We start from the raw sequence: 12,412 nt of genomic DNA, 5'->3' as shown, positions 1-12,412 counted from the left end.
CCCCATTTAGCTAACTTATACCACGAACCACAATCCCCAGCCAAAGTTACAACCCGAAACAATTATCTATCCTATTAGCAATTAAAACCTAAATCTAACAAAATACAATTTTAAAACATAAACAGACATATGGACAGAAAAACAAAATCAGAAAGGCCTTTTCTTAGCACAGCAGGATTGCAAATATATTTTTTGTACTCCTTATTGACAAAAATAATGTTAGTTCACTGCTGGCATTTTTATGGCTTCTCTCCAGTGTGGATTCTTTGATGTCTCACTAGGTGTGACTTCATAGAAAAACATTTCCCACAATGCTGGCATTTGTATGGCTTCTCTCCAGTGTGGACTCTCTGATGTGTCACTAGGTTTGACTTCGAAGTAAAACATTTCTCACAATGCTGGCATTTGTATGGCTTCTCTCCTGTCTGGACTCTCTCATGTGTCACTAGGAATGACTTGCGAGAAAAACATTTGCCACAATGCTGGCATTTGTATGGCTTCTCTCCAGTGTGGACTCTTTGATGTTTCACTAGGTCTGACTTCTGAGAAAAACATTTCCCACAATGCTGGCATTTGTATGGCTTCTCTCCTGTGTGGACTCTCTGATGTGTCATAAGGTGTGACTTCTGAGAAAAACATTTCCCACAATGCTGGCATTTGTATGGCTTCTCTCCAGTGTGGACTCTTTGATGTATCACTAGGTGTGACTTCATAGAAAAACATTTCCCACAATGCTGGCATTTGTATGGCTTCTCTCCTGTGTGGACTCTTTGATGTATCACTAGGTGTGACTTCATAGAAAAACATTTCTCACAATGCTGGCATTTGTATGGCTTCTCTCCAGTGTGGACTCTTTGATGTATCACTAGGTCTGACTTCTGAGAAAAACATTTCCCACAATGCTGGCATTTGTATGGCTTCTCTCCTGTATGGACCCTTCGATGCATGACAAGGATTGACTTGTAAGCAAAATGTCTCCCACAATGGTGGCATTTATGTGATTTCTTTCCTGTGTGGATTCTCTCATGACTCAAATATTTTTCTGTAAAGAAGCACAGTGACAGATAAGACTGAAAATCAGCGTTAAGGGAGGAGGGTGTTACCCATGATTTAGCCCTCATTAACCCCTCCTTATTAGAGATTAAATTAAGAGAGTTTCTGTTAGTAACCCAAGCATGACCGTACTACTTATGCCCCTAAATCCATGGAACAATTGTATCCTTATTTATAGGAGTTAACAAAGAAGAGATTGGAGGGGGACTTAAGGGAATCACTGGAAGCAGATAGTCAGAAAAAGGAATATTGCAAAAATATTCTATTAAACATGTGGAGAAATAGTTTGATTGGCAAGTGGCATTATATCCTGTGAGACTGCCATAAAGTCCTGAGTCAGAGACCAAGGCATGATGGAAGCTGAGGTCCCTTCATGCTGTGTGGCACCAGGAGATGACTCACAACCAATACAGTATACAGCTCACATGTGGATTGGTGTGGATTAGAGTTGTGTGTACAAGGGATGGTGAAGTTGATGGAAGTCGGAGAGGAGAGCTTGCAAATAATTGTATTATTAGGAGCAGGTAACTGTTAAAGTTGCCAGATATTGTGCATCTGTGATTATTTGTAGCAGATTTTTTTTGGAACAGATGTAGAAACACCCATGAAATATCTTGAAATAATTATGACCAAGAGTCAGGCTATTACATTTTTATACAACTTCCATTTTGGAATTAATAGGATTGTATACGGTGTTTTCTGCACTATATCCATTTGACTGTTCTGTTTTATATGAATCATTTTAGAAGTTTGAAGTTAATGAGTGGGTTGCCACTATAAACACTATAAACACGCTATGTGCAGCTTGTATTCTGCTTGAAATGTTATATAACTCAGCTTGGGAGATACTCGATTAGGATACAAATTTCTAAGCAACCGTGCCAAAGCGACTATTTTAAGTCTATATTTCTCAAAGTTATTTGGGACAATTTTTACCTGCCAGGTTTAGGATTTCATTTTATGGATTGATGTTTACCCTTATTGCTACAATACAAATTACTTCTTGTGATGCTTTGTGTGTTTTTCAAGCTAGGCGATCCTGGCTTTGCTCCTGCCTTCCCCTCCTGGATCCCAGAGGCCTGATCCCCTTCCTTGTCTCCCTCCGCTCTCCAACCCTGCCTCTTGCCCATCTGCACTGCTTTACCATTTGACCTTCAGCATCTCTTCCCTGCCTTTCTGTTTTTCACATTGCCTCCATCTCTCTATCACAGACACACACCCACAGAGTGTGATGCATAAAAGGGACACTTTGAGGCTCATTTCTTGAGAAAGGCAAGACAATCATTATACAACTAATGCATTAGGAAAGGCAGAACAAGGAGTCTGGGACCTGGTTTCTGATATTAGTGAGGGTCAAGTGTGAGGGATGAGCCTTAAAACAACCTTAAGGCATCTCTAAGACAGAGATGGCCTACTGTTCGGAAGTGGGGTGGTCACATTGGACCCCAGGGGATCTCAGGGGAAACCCCAAATTGTGTTGCCTAAAAATATGGAATAATGTTTTGCCCCTCAATATCCCAAAGCATCCCTTTGTGGAAGTGGAGGCCATTTTGCCACTGTTTGGCCCTCTCTGATCCATTGCAGGGCCAAGGGAGGCCCTTTTCCCACGAAGCCTCTCCAGAGCCTCAAAAGGCTGGAAGAGGGGCCACAAAAGCCAGGAAACTTGCTCAGGAATGGGCTGAGGACCATTTAGGGGCAAAAAGCATTCATCTCCATGGCTCCTTCCCACAAAATTCCAGAATTGGCAGTTTAGGATTGGATACTGAGAATCCTTACAAAGTGGAGAACAATAGTGCCTCACTAAAACTAGAAATTCCAAGATTCCACAGGAAGTTGTTATGACAATTAAATTACATGTGAAAGGGAACTAGGAATGGTAGTAGAGCACAAGTTGAACATGTGTCAACAGTGTTATGCAGCAGCTAAAAAGGCCAATGTGATCCTAGGCTGTATCAATAGGTCGGCAGCACTCCAAAAGATCAAGGGAAGTAATAGTTCCACTCTATTCTGTTTTGGTCACGGCTCACTTGCAATGATTCTGTGTCCAGTTCTGGGCATCACAATTCAAACAGATGTTGAGAAACTGGAGCATGTCCAGAGGAAGGAAACCAAAATGGTGCATGGTCTGGACACCATGCTCTCTGAGGGATGACTTAGGAAGCTGGGTATGTTTAGCTTAGAGAAGAGAAGGTTAAGAGTGGATATGACAGCCCTGTTCAAGTATTTGAAGAGATACTGAGTATGGAGCAAGCTTGCTTTCTGCTGCTCTAGAACAAAGGACACAGAACAATGGACGCAAGTGTTAGGAAGGATCGAATCAGGGGAATTTAATTAGCTCAAATTTACAAGAGGCGTGTCCTAACAACGCACGCAGCGGATTGGGTCCCTATGTGTATACCAGAGGTCATATAGTCCAACCCCAATAAACATTTATTAAAGCCACACAACCAAAAAGGGATCACACACGCACACGCACGTTCAATGCTAAAGCAAGGGAGGGGAAGAGTTGGGGGTAAAGGAGAAAGGATAGAGGCACCGTTGAAATATTTACCTTAGGAGTCTTCTCCAAGCGACAGATGTGAGGGATGTTGGTAAGTGAACACGGCAGCGGGGAACAGAAAGGAAGCGGCAACCGCGATGGCTAGGAGCTAAGTTCCAGCGGGCTAAGCTAACAAGAGGCCCGAAAGAGACAGTGGGCTTTGGCTTGCCCAAGTGATTTCAGCAGGGCGCAGTGCCCAAGAGAGCTCCAGAGCGATTGCTCAACAGAGTTGAGGTTTGGAACTGTAGCTCACAAAGCCCAAAGGAGGGCTGGAATCTGGGTCTTATTTATACTGCGAAATGTATCCTCAGGCTATAGCTACCTGCGGAACAAAGGTCTTCATGGCTATATATTGACTAAGACTAAAGTTAAACAATGGATACACAAAAGGGTCTGCCACTTCTTTGGGAGAAGACTACTATGTAGATGGCTGGGTACTTAATACCATCAATAGGTGAGGCAAACTTCCTTTGTCCTCATTCGGGTTGCCTGCGACAATGGCAACTCCCAGAACTGGTTTTAAAGGTTTAAATCTACCTTTCTGCTTTAGCCATGGCCTGCTAGGCTTGTCTGGCTACGTGGTCAGCTCGCTTTTGGGATAATGGCGGCTGTGATGGGGTCAGTCAGGGGTCATGATTTTTGATCGCTTGGTACCCAAAATTTATATAAATCCAAACTCGATCACACAAGCCACAGGAAAAAAGGTTCCACCAAAATATTAGGAGGAACTTCCTGACAATAAGAGCTATTCAACAGTGGAATATACTCCATCAGAGCATGGTGGCATCGCATTATGGTTGTTATTATTATTATTAATTTCAAATTAATGGACATGGAACAATGGATGCAAGCCACAGGGACAAGAGATTCCACTTAAACCTTAGGAGGAACTTCCTGATAGTAAGAGCTCTTCAAAAGTGGAATATACTCCCTCAGAGTTTGGTGGAGTCTCTTTCTTTGGAGGTCTTTAAACAGAGGCCGGATGGCCATCCCTTGGGGGTGCTTTGAATGTCTATTCCTGCATGGCAGAAGATTGAACCGGATGGTCCTTGTGGTCTATTTCAACTCTTTGATTTTATAATTCTAAAGTGGAATCATAGCACTCTGACAGTGAATTATGAAAGGGCCCTCAGTCTTCAAAGGAAGTGAAATGGATTCAGGTTCCTTACCCACAGAGGCTACATTTCCATAATTCTCCATCATCACATAACTGTACATCAGTCTCTGTTTCTTCGTTAACAGTTTCCATTCCTCCTCAGTGAAATATACAGCCACATCTGCAAAGGTCACCTGCAATAGAAAATAGCCCTGATCCAGAGAGTGACTAAACAAAAGGAGAGGAAAGCACATGGTTCATCCCAAATATTATTTCAACACTTCAGAATTCAGCCCAGGAAATAAACTTTAAATTCTGCAAGAAAGCAAAAAGCTACAGCCTTTGAGATCCAGTTTGTCTCGAATCCTTTCAATATAATATACAATATGATAAACAATATAATTTCGGCCATTTCTGGAATATTATTGATTGATTAACATACTGGCTATTCCAACATGTATATTAGTTTTCATTTAGCCATATTTCACCTATTTTCAGAGGCAAATTTCATTTTTAATAAACAGTTCTGGGGAGTACTCTGGGCTTGAGGGCCACTGGGCCCACCCTCAATTTAAGTCCAGAGATATTCTTCCATATCATCCAGCATTTCACAGATGGCGAAAGCAACACACATGTGGACAAGCAACACCAGAAGTGGGTCAAGATGGCCAAAGTTGTTAATGATAAAGATCACACAAGCGAGAAAGGGTACAGCATTTTGCTTTTGGCTTAGACTCCTGGCAAGGGCAAGACCCTGCCCCCTTCTCTCCTCCCCTCTCCCCTCTTTTGCATTGATGGGCTGTAGACTCTTTTGAACCTGGAATGCACTTTGCAGCAACTGAACTGACCTGAGGAGAAAGGAGGAAATGGGAGGAGGAGAGTGAAATAGGACATTTCCTAAGCCCCTGAAAAAATGAGGAGACAGAGGATTAACCAGGACTCTCTCTGCCAAACTGGGACAGTATCTTCTCTGCTTGCTTTCATGATCCAGCCCAGACACAGATGAAAATAACAGTCAGGATGGCAACTTACCAAAGAGCTGTTAACCCTCGGCAGCCTCTTTCTGTTGGAGCCCAGCCCCGTCTGCTTGGCCTTTGTGTTGGCCATCAGGTGGGCAGGGGGATCCTGGTGGCCCTGCACTTTGGTCACTTCCAGCAAACAACGTCCCAACGCTGTGTACAAGGGGATCGCAATGAGGTTCCTGAGAAAAGAGACCAGGGTAAGGCTTGGTTTAGCAAGAAACCCTGCAGCAGTCAAAGACACGGAGAAGAGCATCCTGCTGATGACATATGCAGGTAACATATGCCTCCTTTGGGCCAATGTAGATGTGAGCATCCCCTTCCTCCCTCTGCACCAAACAAAACCCCCTGGACCTAGCACAGACTCACTGCAGCTCCCCTACACAACACTTACTCCATGCCTTGTGAGAGTAGCTGGGGATCAGGGGATGGGGAATTGCAAAGGGTCCTGACTATGTCCTCATAGCTGGATGTCAAATGAGTGCATTATCTGCTGAAACCTGCAGAGATCCACAATGCCCTCAGAGGAAGATTTCTTCATTTTGCTTCTGACTACAGAAACACAGCTGGATGCTTCTCTAATACCTCACACCAACACTCTCACCAGGCATGGAATGGCTATGCGGGATGGCTTCCACAACTCTATGGTAGGACCTGGGTCAGTGAATGGCCAGTTGTAGCCTGATTCCACTTGGAGCAACACTGGAGCATAGAGGGTTTTGCTGGGTCAGGCTGTCTGGCCTGGTGGTTCCTCATTCTCCCAGTGGCCAAACCAGTAGAACTCTCTATGCTCCAGTGTTTCTCTGGGTGGAATGAGTCTACAAATGGCCCTTCTCCAGGGAGGCCCCCAATCAAGAAGGGCAGGAAAGGAGCTCTCTCTTCTCAGGCTGCTCCCCTTCCATGGGATCCAACCCTTCTCCCAGGATCAGGGGGCACCAGAGGATTGAGCTGATGGAAAGGGAGCACCCAATTCCCATGGCAGCCTTCTGCATGCAGAGAAGTCACAATTCTGAGAGTGTCTCTGCCAGTGTGGAGAATGCCCATTTTCCACACTGTTGCCTGTCCATCTTGTCTTGGGAATCTCCTGTTCCAGCCACATGCAGACCTAAATCCTAGCCTGCATCCTATGCCTAGTCCTGATCAGAGTAGAATCACTGAATCAGTTGGATTTATCTATATATTGACTCACCAGTCACTTATGGATTCAGTGGGTCTACTCTCTAGAGTTAACCAACAGGATTCAGGACTCCTCAGATTTTTAAATTCAGGAATGCAAATTTTTCATGCTGTATCATCATCACTGATGAGAATTTGACTTCTCTTTCACACAGAGGAGGAGGGGGAGCACCTGCTTTATGTCCCAGGTGGAGAAGCTCTAGCTCTTGGGCTGGATGAGGCATGAATTACCTTACAGATCTAATCCATGCCCTCCCATCATCATGGCCCCCTCCCCATTTAAACACTGGTCAAAATAATTACTTTATTTTTGCAGATGAGACTATTTTTCTAAGCTTAACTGCTGCGTTTCCTATGTCAGTCATAGCAGGAGCATGAAGTATGAACCTCCTCCTTCTGCTTGCTAAAGCCACATAGAAATTGAGGCATATACATTTGTGTGCATTGTTTCTGAATGGATCTATTGTTAAAATCACAATTTCTTCATTTTTCCTTGAATATTTTTTAAAAAGATGCAAACTGCTGAATACGTTGCACTTGATATAACAAATATCTATAAATGTATAGCTTTATGACTTGAATATTGCACCCTGGATTATGCTCATTTGGGGTAAGTGAAGACGTATATAAATTCATTTTATAAACCCAGTGAAACTAATATCTCACAAAGTTCTAGTAAACAACACATACACACACAGTTCCCATAAAAAGGACTCACTTGCGCACTGTGTGTCTGAGGTCTGGAAATCTCCCTTCCACCTTCTGGGAAGACAATGCTGTTAGAGAGCGAATTTGGGGCTTTATGCCTGCAAAGCATGGGCTCACTCTCTCAGCTGCAACATTTCCATACAATTCTGGACTGAAACATTTAAACAAAGGTCATCTTTCAGCTCCAGGAATAAAGGCCTACCTTCAGTACAAAGACCCTGATTCCTGCAGCCCCAGAAAGGCCTCTTCTGCAGTCCTTTATGGCCGGAGCTTCCCTGGGTCAGAGGCCGTCTCCTCAGCCGTAGAGAAGGGTTGCTGTGAGTGCGAAGGAGGAGGAGGTCCACAGGGCTGAAGGAGGGAAGGCAATGGGAAAAGGTCAGTGCCAATGGCCATGGAGGGCAGAAGGTGACAATGCCTAGGAAACTCCTCTGAGTCCCAGCCCTAGGAATGAGTGTCAGGAGTTAGTCCAGGGGCTGAGGGGGTCTCCTTTCCCAAAGGGGGAGGCAAGGACCGGTGGACCCTCCCCAGCTAGGGCCCAAAGGGAGGGTCTCTTTCCCCACCTCTCTCTCTCTCAGCCCCCAAAGCCCTGCTTCTCCACTGGTCCTGCCTCCCTTCCTCAGACCCCCACAGGCCCCTTCCTTCCTTCCTTCCTTCCTTCCTTCCTTCCTTCCTTCCTTCCCCCCAAAATGGAGGGTCAGAGGCACAAAGGGACACACAACCCTCTTTTTGGCCCAAGGAACCTGGCCTCCTTCTCGCTCTGGAGCCTCAGAGAGAGAAAGAGGAACCTCTGTTCTGTTGGGGCGTGTGGAAAGACGTGCTTTGTCCACCACGACCACCTGCAGAGTTGAACCACATCGACAGGACGCCAGGGAGAAGGAATCTGTGGAGATGTCTGCAAAGGTATTCTTGTCAAGAAGGAAATATTCCTTCACCACTGCAAAAGGCCTTGAGCTCCAGGCTTAAGAAATAACCACAGAACAAGCCTTCACTCTTCATGAGGACTTTAATCTTCGTTTGCAATATTTACAATATATATATATATATATATATATATATACACAGTGTATTGGACAACCGTCTCTAATACACACTATTTACACCAACCAACAATAATAACACAACCTGTGACGCAGCCACAGTAATACCATCCACAGAGAGGCAGTTGCTCTCACACACCAACTGTCTCACTCTGTCTCTCAGTGACAGTTAGGAAGGACAGTTGACAGTTGCATCAACATTCCGATGATGCACTGTTCGAATGCTGACACATATAACTGCCACTAGAGCTGTATATATATAACTTGCACAACAGCTCCACCTAGTGGCCACATCCATTTCATTCCCTGACATGTTCAACTGAGGCTTCAGTGAATGTTCCAGAACATTATTCCCCACATTCACAAGCAGCACAAAATGTCCACCAGAACACAAAATGGCTGACAGAAACGAAAAAGTCCACCGGGACACAAAATGGCCGCCAGGACACAAAATGGCTCCCTCTGCCTCACTGCTTGGCAGTTGGCAGCCTTCAGGGAACCCAAAATGGAGGATGAAAGGGCCCTAAAGTCGGAAGGGACCCCAAACAGGATTTGCAAACTTAACAACACCTAAACATTTTCCTGATGCTATTTTCCTGATCCCCTCCTTAATTACAATCAATAGTGAAAGATATTAATATTGATATTAAGAGTGCCCATTGTCCACAACACAGCTCAGGCATTGACCGCTCAGGGAGGCCAGTCCAGCTGCAGGTGGCCCTCCGTCCGTCCTCCTTTCCTTCTGCATTCCTCCTCTTTCCCCAGCATCACCCCTTTCCCAAGAAGGCTGCATCTGCACTTAGAAATAAGACACTTTGACACCGCTTTAACTGCTCGGTGCTATGGAATCCTGGGATTTTACCTTTGGGATATTAGCCTTCTCTGCCAGAGAGCTCTCATGCCACAACAAACTACAAATCCCAGGATTCCATAGGATGGAACCAGGAGAGTTAAAGCAGTTTCGAAATTATTCGAGATTATTTCTGCAGTGCAGATACAGCCTAAGTTGGTTGTAAAAGAATAGAGGCACCCAAGTCAAATTTTTATCCTGTAAAAAATGGTTTTGCTTTTTTAAAATATAAGCAGTTTGTTTTTCTGTCTAATCATTATTTTTGTTCTTCTTGTTTGTTTCTCTTTTTGTTTGTTTCATTCTTGGTAATATGAGTTATTCTGGTCTGTCTCCTTCCTTCTTGCCTCCAAATCTATTAATAAGGAAACTGGGGAGACTTTTAAAACTTCCCAAAGGAGCCACTTTTGGCTTTTTTTGGGGGACTAGCCTCCTCTTAGAAGCCAAAGCCCAATGTTTGTGAATAATAATAATAACACTTATATTAAAAGTATCCTCCCCATTTCTGATCCCTTTTAAAACCCATGTTCCCCAGAAGGATCAGAGCTTTGTAATAAGAAAACTCTCTCAGAAAAGACACACACATCCTTCCTTTTGGCCCAAGGAGCCTGGCCTCCTTCTCTCTCTGGAGCCTCAGGAGAGAAAGAGAGGCCTCTGTTCAACTGAGGTCTCAGGGAAGGTTCCGGAACATTATTCCCCACAGTCACAAGCAGCACAAAATGGCCGCCAGAACACAAAATGGATGCCTCTGGCTCAGCGCTTGGCACTTGGCAGTTTGAGGCCTTCAGGGAAGCCATAATGGAGGAGGAAAGGGCCCCAAAGTCGGAAGGGTCCTCAAACAGTATTTCCAAACCTTAACAACACCTAAAATGCCAAACCAAAAGAACATTCCCAGAGTTCCATACCACTGAGCCATGGCCATTACAGTGGTGCAAAGCAAGAAGGCACAGGAAGGTGACATTAATGATGATTAAGGTCTGGCAGCAGCTCTATCCTCCCCCTTAGGCCTGATAAAATCATCATCATCATCATCATCATCATCATCATCATCATCATCATCATCATCATCATCTTTGCTACAGCATGAGCACCACCATTAGAAGCACTGAAATCCCCTTTGGGACTTCAGAGAGAGTGCCCCATGCCTAGAAGGACTGCTGGGCCTCCTTCCTCCCCTCCTTAATGGCAGTGGCCAAAGAAAAGCAGCAGCAGTAGACCCAAGCCAGGCCCAGCCAGATCTCAGTGCATCAGTGAAGCCTAGTGGTTCCAGGCCGTGTCCCTCTGCTGTCGCTTCACTCCCCTCACTCCTTCCTCCCTTCCTGTCTGTCTCTTTATCTCTCTTACACTCTACTCCTCTCTCCTCCTTCCTTCCTGTCTTTCTATCTGTCTCTTTCTCCCTCTGACACTCTGCTCCTCTCTCCTTCCTTCCTTCCTTCCTCCCTTCCTGTCTGTCTCTTTATCTCTCTTACACTCTACTCCTCTCTCCTCCTTCCTTCCTGTCTCTCTATCTGTCTCTTTCTCTCTCTTACACTCTGCTCCTCTCTCCTTCCTTCCTTCCTTCCTCCCTTCCTGTCTGTCTCTTTATCTCTCTTACACTCTCCTCCTCTCTCCTCATTCCTTCCTGTCTCTCTATCTGTCTCTTTCTCCCTCTGACACTCTGCTTCTCTCCTCGGTCACTTTTCCGCACGCAGAGCTAAATAGAGAAGCAGAAGCTCCTCCTCTTCTTGAGGCTGGCCAATGGGGGCAGAGGACCTGGAAGACCCCTCCCCCTGCCCCAGACTCACATTTTCTGTTCCAGAGGCCATTTTGTTTTCTGGCAGCCATTTTGTGTCCCTGGCCCTGATTGGCTGGAATCCCAGTCCCTGCCTCCTTGTGTTCTGGCGGCCATTTTGTGCTGCTTGTGACTGTGGTGAATAATGTTCCAGAACCTTCTCTGAGGCCTCAGTTGAACAGAGGTCTCTCTTTCTCTCCTGAGGCTTTAGAGAGATAAGGAAGCCAGGCTCCTTGGGCCAAAAGGAAGGAAGTGTGTTTATTTTTGTGTGTTTTGTGTGTCTTTTCAAATAGACACAGCTCTGCTCCTTCTGGGGAACATGGGTTTTAAAAGGGATCAGAAATGGAGAGGATAGTTTTAATACAAGCATTATTATTATTCTTCATAACATCAGGCTTTGGCTTCTAAGAGGAGGATTCTCCCCCCCCCCCCCCCCCGCCAAAAGGCTAAAAGTAGCTCCTCTGGGAGGTTTTAAAAGTCTCTTCAGTTTTATTATTAAGAGATTTTAATGCATGAATGAAGTTGACAAACCAGACCATCTCATATTACCAAGAATGAAACAAACAAACAACAACAAAAATAACAAAACAAAGCGCTTAGTTTTTGAAAGTAAAAGCATTATTAAGAGAGGAAAAAAAACAGACTTGGGCGCTTCTACCCTTTTACAACCAGCTCAGGCTGTGTCTGCACTGCAGAAATATTCCAGTTCGAAACTGTGTTAACTCTCCTGGCTCCATCCTGAGGAATCCTGGGATTTGTAGTTTGTTAGGCACCAGAGATCCAGAGCCACCCCAAGGCAAGGCTCTCCAGGGCTCTCTTGGCCCTCCTTTGCTTGCAAATATAGTGGGGCCCTGGAATACGTGGGGGATCCGTTCCGCCCCCCGGCGTATACCAAAATCCGCGTATGCTCAAATCCACACGTGCCAACATTGGGGACAAAAGTCCCTCTCCTCTCCTCCCCTCCCCAACTTTTTCCCTCCTCACCGCCATGGTCGGGGGAAAGGCCGCGTGGGGATGTTGGAGGCCAAGAGGGCTCCAGCCCACCATCCGGCCCTTCTGTGGAGGTGGCAGTGATTGCTGCGGTGGCAGCGAAGAGGAGGCAGAGGATCAGCGCCAGAGGCCTCCTCTCCACCTCGGACTTCACGCCTCCACTGTCATGACCGCTG

General features: G+C 45.4%; 1 protein-coding gene across 1 annotated transcript in view; it reads right to left on the bottom strand.

Annotated features, from left to right (window-relative positions):
* Window positions 1-239: 239 nt before the first annotated feature.
* LOC149286380 (uncharacterized) overlaps window positions 240-12,412 on the bottom strand; it is a gene marked incomplete at its 5' end in the record, with an annotated part of 67,103 nt that continues 54,930 nt past the window's right edge. Inside the window, one exon of the mRNA XM_089494185.1 lies at window positions 240-871. Within this exon, the coding sequence (XP_089350311.1) occupies window positions 240-871 (632 nt within the window). The remainder of the gene's footprint in view (window positions 872-12,412) is intronic.

This window comes from Sceloporus occidentalis, unplaced genomic scaffold (genome assembly GCF_023333645.1).
Source record: "Sceloporus occidentalis isolate IW3139 unplaced genomic scaffold, rSceOcc1.0.p SCAF_69, whole genome shotgun sequence".
Lineage (NCBI taxonomy): Eukaryota > Metazoa > Chordata > Lepidosauria > Squamata > Phrynosomatidae > Sceloporus > Sceloporus occidentalis.
Note: the sequence above shows the minus strand (reverse complement) of the source record. Positions and strands in the feature narration are given on the sequence as shown.